At 34.7% G+C, this 11,294-nt stretch overlaps 1 protein-coding gene across 1 annotated transcript; it reads right to left on the reverse strand.

Moving 5' to 3' along the window:
• Positions 1-432: 432 nt before the first annotated feature.
• On the reverse strand, positions 433-1,808 carry LOC311167885 (olfactory receptor 2H2-like; the record flags this gene model as incomplete). The annotated part of the gene is made up of 1 exon (XM_084229041.1): positions 433-1,808. The coding sequence occupies one exon, from the start codon at positions 1,806-1,808 to the stop codon at positions 867-869; it is 942 nt and encodes a 313-aa protein (XP_084085167.1). The 3' UTR covers positions 433-866.
• Between the last annotated feature and the right edge of the window lie 9,486 nt (positions 1,809-11,294).

Below are 11,294 nucleotides of genomic sequence, written 5' to 3' on the forward strand. Positions count from 1 at the left end.
TTGGAGTATAAAAGTATGCATTTTTGTAGAAATATCTATCTCACAACTTCATGGTCTTGTTGGAATTAAATGAAAGTACTAGTTGAGTTTAGAGGAAAATAGAAGGTACAAAGGGAAAAAGAAAGAAGCAAAGAGACATGAAACACATTGATTGGTCTTTTTATTTTGCAAGTTTGTATTTCTTTTCTTCCCCCAAATCCATTGTATTGCATATTCTTTAAGAAAGTGACTATTAAAAGGGAGGGAAGGAGAGCACAGAGGACTATGGTGATGGTACATGGGTGCCTTGGAGAAGGAAATGCTATGGGGACTCAATCTGAGGGGGTGGGGGGGAAACAAATATTGTTCAAAAATAAAAAAAACATTTAAAAAGAAAGTGACTATTAAATATATCCCCTCCTATATCATATTGTGCCTAAATTAGCAGCATGAAGAAAGTAAGGGCCTAATCAATCATTTTGTGAATGGAAATGAATTTTCAGCTTGAACAAAATTAAACTTTCCTACCTTAGAGTTAGGAAGTATATCATTAACTTTTTGTAAAGAGTTTATTTTCAGGCCTCCCCTGGTGGCTCAGTGGTTGGGCGCTGGGCTGTGAAGTTGCCTGCGGCCTCTGCAGCACCGGTTCAATCCCTGGCCACCAGCAAGGGTCCCACATGGCGCACAGACCTCTCCTGTCACCCGCTGCTCCTCTCAGCAGTGTATTTCGTCAGTCTGCCTGCTCTGTTCCCCGCTCTGGCTCTGGTGAATTCTCTCACCCTCCCGCACTTCTGACTGTACCCAGTGCTTGTATAAATAAATAAAATGAATCTTTAAAAAAAAAAAGAGCTTATTTTCACTTCTCACATTAATATCAGTCAACTTCTTTAATTATGGAAGTTCCGGGTCCTCCTCCCTAATCTTACTATTGCCCCCTTTACCTCCTTGTTTCTTAGGGTGTAGATGAGTGGATTAAGAGTTGGAGTTACAACAGTGTAGAAAAGGGTATAAAACTTGCCCCGTTCATGAGCATATTGATTCTTGGGTTGGAGATATACAGCTGTGACTGTGCCATAGAAGAGGGAGACCACAAGAAGGTGAGAAGCACAGGTGCCAAATGCTTTCTTCTGCCCTGAAGTTGTTTTTATTTTCAGCACAGCCTTAGCAATAGCGCCATAAGAGGAAAGAATAATGATCAGGGGCACCACCAGGAGAATGATACTAGTGATGGACATCTGGATTTCATTGTACGTGGTGTCTGCACTGGAGGCCTGAATCAGGGCTGGGACTTCACACACAATATCGTCCACTTTCTGGTGAGAGCAGAAGGGTAGCTGGAGGGTAGTAGGGGACTGGATCAGAGACTGAAGCAGGCCAGTCCCCCACGCAACAATGGCCAGCTGCAGGCATAGTTTTGGGTGCATGATAGTGGTATATTGAAGTGGATGACACACTGCCACGTAACGGTCCACAGCCATGATGACAAGAAGGACACATTCAGTGGCCCCAAGCCACAAGAAGACATAGAGTTGAATAGCACAACCAATGTAGCTGATGGTCTTCTTTGGACCCCAGAAATTAACCAACATCTGTGGAACACAGCTGCTAGTAAAACAGAGTTCCAGAAGGGAAAGATTGGAAAGAAAGAAATACATTGGGATGTGGAGTTTGGGATCCTTCCAGGAGACAAGAATTATGATCATATTTCCTGTAATAGTCAAGCCATAAAAAATCAGAATTACCCAAAACAATATCTTCTCTAAATATGGCTTGTCAGAGAAGCCCAGGAGGATGAAATCACTGTAGCTGTCATTGCAAATAGTGAACATATTTTCTGGGGCGTTTGCCTCTTTGGGGAGTGGCTCAAGAGTCTGTGATGATTCCATTATGGAGACAGGAAGAATGAAAGTATGATTTATTCAGTTCCTTTCTATTCAAGGATAAGATTTTTGTCTCCTACATTTTGGAAAAAATTCAAGGCTTAGTGATTTTTAATCTATACTATTCATTATTCATTTTATCTTTTTTCTTTTTTCATATCATCTCCATCTTATATCTGATTATAACTCTACATTATAAGTATTATATACAATATGTATTAGATACCTACTAAAAATGAATTTGTTAATATTATGAATTCATTCCAATTTTACTCTAAAAATTATGCGCATAGCACATTTATTGCAATGTTATATATAATGTTAATATATATAAACTATAACTGTATATACTACTATTCAAAAACGTATTGCCTCCTCTGTTCATTATAATACCTTATTTGTCTGTCTTTGTATTTCAATTTATCTCATTATCTTTATCCTGTGTTCACTCCCTCCCTTTCATCTCTCCTATCCCTTAGTCTCCTTTCCTTTCTCCCTCCCTTTCTCTTCTATATTCCCTCTTTCCACTTTTAGTATTTATGAGCTTGAACTCTACTTCATCCACATTGTGCTATATAACCTTATAAATTTATTTCAACTTTTTTTTTTTTTTGCTTTACCTTAGTTGCTAAGATTTTCTGTGGGAAAAATCTTGAAACCTACTTATGCACTTTGGAGGAATTAATTGTGAAAACACAGGAACCAAGGAGTTCCTGTCCTGTAGTAATTGTTCAATATATGTTATCTATAATTATCATGATAATGATACTATTCAAATGATAGTTCTAGATACAAACCATCAAGATATATTGGCAAAAGTTTGCAAAAAGTATGATAATCTTTTTTTCCCATATCATTTCACAAATATAGACTTCAGAGTAATGGCTATAATCAACAGTTATTGGTGAATTTTATTTAGTCCTAAATGAAGCTGTGTTGAATAATGAGCAATGTAGTTATGCTTGACTGAGTTCTTATCATGTACCTCACAATATTTTAACTAGATCAGTTTATTTAATGCTCACAGGATTTTTTAGGAGGTATAACACACCTGAGTTAGTATCTTATTAGCAGTTATGCTATGTAAATTTCATCAATTTAAAATAATCCTAATAATGCTAAAGTATTTAGGATTTATCCTATGAATTCTAATATAGAAAACCAAATAACTGAAAATAAAGGTGAAAACACGTAAGGACATCTAAAACTATGCATTGTTTCAAATGGGCCTCTAGACTCAGAAGTCTGAGAAAATTATGACATGACTTGTTAATTACAATTTATTACATAGTCATACATTCAAGGTGAATTCTTAATCTCAGTTTAGTGCAACTGGAACAGCATAATGATGTATCATGTGATTAAAGTTTTTTCATTAATTTGTGTTTTGGCTTTTACACAACTTGCTGAAGGTTATTTCCTTCATATGCTTATTCTTGTTTCCAATCTGACCACCCTACCATTCCCTGTCTATGATGAATCACATTTGACTTTATTGACACACTAGAAATAGAGTCATCTGAAGTTCTCTCAATCAGTAGTTTTCATGCTTCCAGGTTATTAATCTACAGATAGCTCCCAAGCACAGGTACCTTGTAGGCCATTAAGATGCACATGATTTCTCATACTTTTTTTCTACTTTCTCAGTTTTGCTTTATTATCCCAATCAATTTAGAAAATTCAAATATTCTCTTTGAATCTCTATTTTTTTTCCTGTGTCATTTCCATTACTTTGTGTAGATTTTTTTTTAAATTAGAGTTTAAATGGAAACACTTTGGTTGTCAATATGAGTTTATATTTAGGTAGAAGAATAAGGTTTAATATTTTAAATAATTGCAGTCTTGTAGATTTCCATTTCCAAAATCAAGCTGCCTTGTATTCCACCCTGTGACTTTCATCCACTTCTTTTAACTTCTGATTTGTGTTCTATGTCTATTAGGATTGTTTCTAACTTCCTCATTTTTATACATAATATAACTATAATCTATGTATGTTATTGCCTATATATCTAAATTATCAATATCTGTATACATATATCTATATCTTCATCTATATACCTATATTTGCATCTATTTAATTTTTTTTTCATATGATGACTCAGTGGAGGATATGTGTTTTACATCCTGTATCAACTATTCACAAAAGGTTATTGGAATGAAGGAGAGAGTCTTAGGTTAGCTGATATATACTGTGCAAAGTATAAGAATATACTTATTTCTATTTCTGTCAGAATTTTGTCTTCTTCCTGAAAAGATGAATTATTCCTATGATTTTCTTTTAGTCTACCTCTCTTACTTTTCAAAACAATATCTGGAGGGTTTTTCTGAGAGCCAATGAATCCCAATTCCTCTGATTCAAATGTGCAATAAAATATTTATTTCTCACCTTCTCAAGTAGATGCCCTGATGACAATGTATCAGCTCTCCTTAGCCCACTGGATTTTAATAGAGCTGAAATGGGCAGTTACGTGTGAACTCAGATTTATCTCACATACACTGTCAGTGACCTAAGTCAAGCATGCTGTATATGTCTTTCTGTCTGCCCCAAGGTCTTGTCTGGCACTGTGGGATCCCACTTGGCACATAGACAAGTTACTTCCTGTAATGCAGGTGATTTAATGACCCTAGAGGAAACCTTAAACAAGGGTTGATGATAGCTAGTGAGTAAATGTTCCAGAAGCTTTTCTTTTATTTGAAAAAAAAATTCTGTATGCTTTTCAGTAGGTCCTGAGAGAACTGATCTTCCATTTTGCCTAACCAGTTAATAAATCCTGATAATGACTCTTATCTGTCTCACTTTTCCTGTTCCCTCATTCATTCCTTCTGAAATAAGTTAAAAAGTCAATTATTTAAACCTATTTAAAGTCTGCTTTCAGGGAGATATAAATGTTGTTGATCCAGGAAGTAGCACTGGAAAGCAGAGTCTTAGACTTGGAAGAGCATGAGGGAAATGAAATACCAGTCAGATTGCAACTAGTACTTCTTTATATATTTTAATATTACCCTCTTGTTAAATATAAGATTTTCATACATATGAAAATTGGAAGGATGACCTTTGGTTTTGATGCCAAATTTTTACAATGCAGAAGTATTTTTGTTTTATATAGTGTAATATCTTTGTGTTTGCTTATGTATCCTTTGCCATTGGAGTCAAATCTGCCATTAGAGACTGGCAGACATTAAGGAACATATCACCTGTGTAATCTTCTATGTATTTTATGGATTCATATCTTATATAGCCATATCCATTTTTATCCCATTTTAAATTGATGTATATAAATTATGAATTAATATATATGGAGAGTGGGCTAGTTTCATTTTGTAGCATGTAGTGGTCTAGTTTTGTCAACACCAACTGTTGAAGGGACATCCCTTGCTCCATTGTATGCTCACAGCTCCTTTGGCATATTTTAATAGTCTATATGTGTGCATATATATTTTTGGGTTCTCAATTCAGTTCCATTATCTGTGTGTGTATTTTTATTCCAGTACTATGCTGTTTTGATTTCTACAGTATAGTTTAAGTACAGGGAACATGATATTTTCTTTTTTCTCAAGAATTATTTTTGCTACTTGGGATCTTTATAATATTTTGATTTTTTTAATTTATATTGATGTAGTATCAATGGGATGTTGATACATAATACATTTAATCCATAGAGAACTTTAAGTAATATGACCATTTTAACAATGTTATTTCTAATCTATGAATTTGGAATATATTTCAATTATTTACATCTTTTACTTCTTTTTAATAATACTTGTAATTTTCCATATACAGGTCTTTTATTTCTTTGGTTACACTTATTGCAGTACTTGCAGTACTGCAAGTATTGCAGTACTTATTATATGTACTTGCTGTGATTGTAATGTGGATAATTTTCTGATTTTCATTATTCTAGATTATTATTTGCATATAGAAAAAGAACAGATGTCTATTTATTAATTCTGTAGCCTGCCAATTCACTGTACTGGGAGTTAGGTATCTGACACCTTTCCACTATACTCCAGGATTTTATATATATATTTTAAAGCCATCTACAAATAGTGATAGTTTTATTTATTTACAACTTTGGTATATCTTATATCATTTTCCTCTGTAATTGTTTTGGTTAAAATTTTCAAAATGATTTTGAATAATGGATAAGAGCTAACATCATTGGCTTGTTCTTTATCTTAGAAGAAATGTATTCTCTTTTTCACAATTCAGTATGAAATTAGCTGTAGTTTTACCATACATAGCACTTGTTATGTTAAAGTATGTCGAACTCTTTTTTGAGGGTTTTTATTATGAATGAATATTAAATCTTATCAAATGTTTTTTTCGGTATCTAGTATGATGATTATATGATTTTATCTTTTTTGTTGATGGTGAGCAGTATCACTTTATATATTTCCATATGTTGAACCACCTTTTGCATTCTTGAAATAAAGCTCATTAATCATAATTAATTAATTAATCATAATTCATTTAATGTTCTGTTGAATTTGGTTTGCTAGTATTTTGTTGAAAATTTTTGCTTGTATATTCTTCAGAGATATTCTATCGTTTCATGTTCTTGTGATGTCTTTGTCTGGTTCTGGAGTCAGTGTAATATTTACCTCTTAAAAAGTATGTGGAGGACCTCCCCTGGTGGCGCAGTGGTTGAGTTCTGGGCAGCGAGGCTGCCCGCAGCCTCTGCAGCGCCGGTTCGTTCCCTGGGCGCCCGCGAGGTTCCCACGCAGTAGTGGAAATTTCCCCTGCTCTTCAATTTTTTGGAGGAGAAATTGAGAAATCTAGGTATTAATTCTTATTTCAAAGTTCGGTAAAACTCATTTAAACACCCAATTGCTCCAGGACTTTTATTTTGAGGGGAGGCTTTTGATAACTATTGAAAAAATCCTTGCTCATAATTAGAACATTGGATTTCTTACTTCCTGGTTGAGTCTTGGAATGTTGTATGATTTTTCTAGGAACTTTTCAAATATCCTAGATCGTCATTTGTTGCTGGACAAATTTTTCATAGTACCCTGTTATGATACTTTGTGTCTCTGTTGCACCTAACTTTTTGAATGCTTCTGATTTTATTTGTTTGAGTTTTTTTCTATTTGTGATTCTGGCAGGGAATATACTTCCATTTCTTTTTGTTTTCTTCGGTTTCTTTCAACAATTTTTATTAGCTTTCATTGTATATGTCCTTCACCTCCTTTCTCATATTTATGCCTATGTATATTTTTTGTAATTATGAATGAGGTAAAGGAGAAAAAGTAAGAAAAAATGTCATTCATAATTACAAAAAATATACATAGGCATAAATATGAGAAAGGAGGTGAAGGACATATACAATTTTTTCTCCTTTACCTCATTGTTTGCCTATAAAAATGCGGATGAGTTTTGTAACTTGATTTTGCACCATACTCCTTTTATTTTTATGATTAGTTTTTTCAGTGTAGATTTTAAGGTTTTCTACATATATTATAATGCTATGTGCAAATAGTGACAGTTTTACACTTCTTACCCAATTTGGATTTCTTTTTTATCCTTCACATGTGTAATTGCTCTATCTATGCCTAGAGCAATACTGTATTGCTATATACTATATTGTATTGTTAAATAGAGAAATACTATATTGAATAATAGTGGTGACAGTATACACCTTTGTCTTATACAAAATTTTAGAGGGGAAGCTTTCAGTTTTCACCATTGAGAATGATGTTTGCTGGTTTTGTCTTACATGGTATTTGTTTCACAAAACAGGGTATTTTCTATCTATCCCTAATTTTGAGGGGTTTTATCATAATTGTATAATGAATCTTATCAAATGCATTCTCCATTTCTTCTGTAATAATCTTATGCTTTATATTTTTCTTCCTGTTGATGTTGTGAATTACACTGATAAATTTACAGGTTTTAAACCATACCTATGTCCTAGAATAAGTCCTACCGTGTCATGATGTTTGGTTCCTTCTATTGTTTTTTTTTTAAAGATTTATTTATTTATTTATTTATTTATTTATTTATTTATTTATTTATTTATACAAGCACTGGGTACAGTCAGAAGTGTGGGAGGGTGAGAGAATTCACCAGAGCCAGAGCAGGGAACAGAACTGTCAGACTGACAAAGTACACTGCTGAGGGGAGCAGTGGGCACGGCAGGAGAGGTCTGTGCGCCATGTGGGACCCTCACCGGCAGCCGGGGATGGAACCAGCGCTGCAGAGGCTGCGGGCAGCTTCGCAGCCCAGTGCTCAACCGCTGCGTCACCAGGGGAGGCCTAACTCTGCCCATTTTTTAACTGTATTGTATGCTTTGTTTTTCTTGAGTCATGTGAGTTCTATGTAGATCTTTGAAATCAATCCATTATCAGTTGTATGGAGTGTAAATATTTTCTCCCACTGAGTAGGGTGTTTATCTTTTCCTTCACTTTCTTGAATGAAAACTTTGAAGATGTTTCTGAGATGTATATCATGAAATGCTTTGCCTATATTTTCTTCTATATATTTTACATAGGTTTCAGGTCTAATGTTCAAATCTTTTATCCATTTTGAGTCGATTTTTTCAGTAAGACCTTTATTTTAAAGTACAACCTTCTTTCCATGACTCTACCAATATTGCTGGTAGCTATAAAACCATCTTGTCATTGTAAAGTCTGTTAGGAGACTCTTGAGAAGAACCAGTGTCAATCAATGTTGCTTCAGTGCATGCGACAATATTTATAATTTTACCTCATCTTAAAGATTTTTCTCGTATTATATGTCCCTGATACACATTGAGTTGCATGCTTATTTTATTCTTCTTATCTTGGTAGTTGATTAAAAATGTCACATGGCTGAAAGTCATTGTAATGTCTTCCTTTAAGACATGACACAAAATAGGTACAGATATTTCTGTAGCACTAGAAAAAATAGAGTGATGATTATTGTAAAAAATTGTTATCATGAATTGGATCACTCAAGACAATGTCCCACTATCCCCATTTCTGGGTCACATCACATTAAATATTCATAGTTCAATTTATTTCCTGGGAATTTTGAAGTAAATATCAAGTATTTTTAGTGATCTAAAATAGCTTGCTATCATTTCACCCATTCAATTAATACTTGTTCATTTTATCTTCTTATGTCAAAAGATTCAGTGGGACTTTTTTTTTTTTTAATTTTTTTTTTTAAAGATTTTTTTTTTTTTTTTTTACTACAAGAACTGTGGTACAGGCCAGATGCGTGGGAGGGTGTGCGGATTCACCAAAGACAGAGTGGGGGACAGAACAGGCAGACTGATGAAATACACTGCTGAGGGGAGTGGCGGGTGAGACAGGAGATGTCTGCTTTGCCATGTGGGATTCTCGCTGGCCATCCGGGATCGAACCTGCACTGCGGAGGCTGTGGACAGCTACACAGTGTGGCGCTCAACTGCCTGCACCACCAGGGAGGCCCTCAGTGGGACTTTTTAAGCATTCAAAGAAAATTCATGGTATTTAATATTTCTTTTGAATAGTATAGGACATGTAAATAGAAAAAGAGTTAAGAAGACAGTGAAACAAATATGCAATTGTCCCGGAGTAAGTTCTTTTTTTCTAATAAAGTAGAAATTGGTGGATGATCTGAGCCCATGCCATACTAAAAGAGAAAAATAGTAGCTGTTGAATAGAGATCTTTTATCTTTAAGTCAATTGGATAACACATTAACTGATCATTAACTTGACTTCCACTTATAAAAACCTTAGTCTGAGTGTTATGTTAAAAACAATGAAGAAGTGACATATTAATCATTTTACATTTTACTATTATAAAATTATAATATTGACAACAAAATACTAACTTGGTTGTCTGTATTTCCAACATAAATCCAAGCAGAGATGACACATTATTGTTATTTAATATGACTACTAATGATTAAAGTTAATGTTATCATGAGTTACAGCTAGTTCAAATTCATTAAACAATGTTTATGCTTCAGGTATAGTCCTAAGTTCAAATGAGTCTACATTGTCTCATTTCACCTTTATAATAACTTATCACCAATACAGATATTTTGTTTTAAAACCATGCTATCGGAGGAAAATGAGGCTCAATCTCCAAGGTACTAGAATAGCAACCCCCAACTCAATAGCTAACTGGAGGATAGAAACTGAAGCATCCCAGACTCTACCACCTGATGCTCTGAATGTGTTTATGAGAGATTTGGGAAATTGGAAAGGGGCTGGTTCTTTGTCAGTTAAAACTGACTGGTGCTTTAAAGTTAAACCATTGGCGCCTCAGTGGTTAAACAACTGGTGTTTGGGTGGTAAATTGCTAACAAGGAGGGGTGTCCATAGAGAAGCCACCAGCTTGCTAAGTGTGACTTCAGCTTGGACTCTGTTTTCTGCTCATTGCATGCTATCCTGAGTAGGAGAGATGCTGGTCAATAATCTCTCTCTCTGGCTAAGTCACTTTGTCTCTGTCTCCTAATTCTCCCTTTCTTTACTCATTATGTAAATAAATCTTATCATTTTTGTTTCACTCTATATGTCTGCTTTTGAGTAACATCCTCCAGTTGTAAGAGTATAGTGAGAACCTATCAATTGTGTCAACTCTGGTCTCCCTAGTTTTTCCTGTTTCAACTTGGTGCCCAACATGTAGCTAGACATCAGTGGTTAGCTAGCCAAAGGACTCTTATTTATGTTGACCACCATAATCCCTGGACATGTGGAAATATTTTTCTATTCCTTATTTTTAGGAATTTGGGCTTCACTTAGTGTTATTTTGTGTGCATTTTGAAAGAGACATAGGTTTAATCTTTAGTTTAGGCAATTCTTCTCTGCCTTTCCATTTTTCTGTGGGTGATTTAATAAAGTCTGGTGTATAGAAGCTGATTTTACTCTTATGGGAGGTTTATGGGCATAAGCATGGGGCTCACTTTCAATCTCTGGCTTAGGACATTTCTTCTGGGTTTCTCAGGGTCATGTGTAAGTATTTTCTAAAATTTTTGTTTTGAGATGAGATACATCTTCTGCTACAACCAAGAATATTTTTGGTGAAATTCTGGCTGACTATAAAGAGTTCCATTGTCAATTGAATGATTTTTTAAATTTAATATTTCTCTATAAATAAGATTTAGAAGTCAGAGTCCTATTTGATGGCACAAAGAGGAAGATAGAAGTCTGATAGCTGTAAAGGAGAATTTCAGGAAGAGGACTCCTAGTAACTGGAGACTTTGAACTCAACAGAGCAGAATCCTTCATAAGAGGCCACTCCTTTTCCTGGGGATGCTGCAGCTACTCCAGTGATCTTTCTGCCTCCCAACGATAGAGTTGGTATGACTTCTTCTCACACCATATGTCGGAACTCAAATTTGCCATAGGAACTGCCTTGGAGTAGGACAGATTATTCTTCACCAGTTATGGATGGGATGCCAGACACTATTGAACATAAATTCCATCCCTCCATACCAAAATAAATCTCCAAGGTTATTGATTTAT

The sequence above is a fragment of the Talpa europaea genome (assembly GCF_964194135.1).
Source record: "Talpa europaea genome assembly, chromosome: 2".
In the NCBI taxonomy this organism is placed as follows: Eukaryota; Metazoa; Chordata; class Mammalia; order Eulipotyphla; family Talpidae; genus Talpa; species Talpa europaea.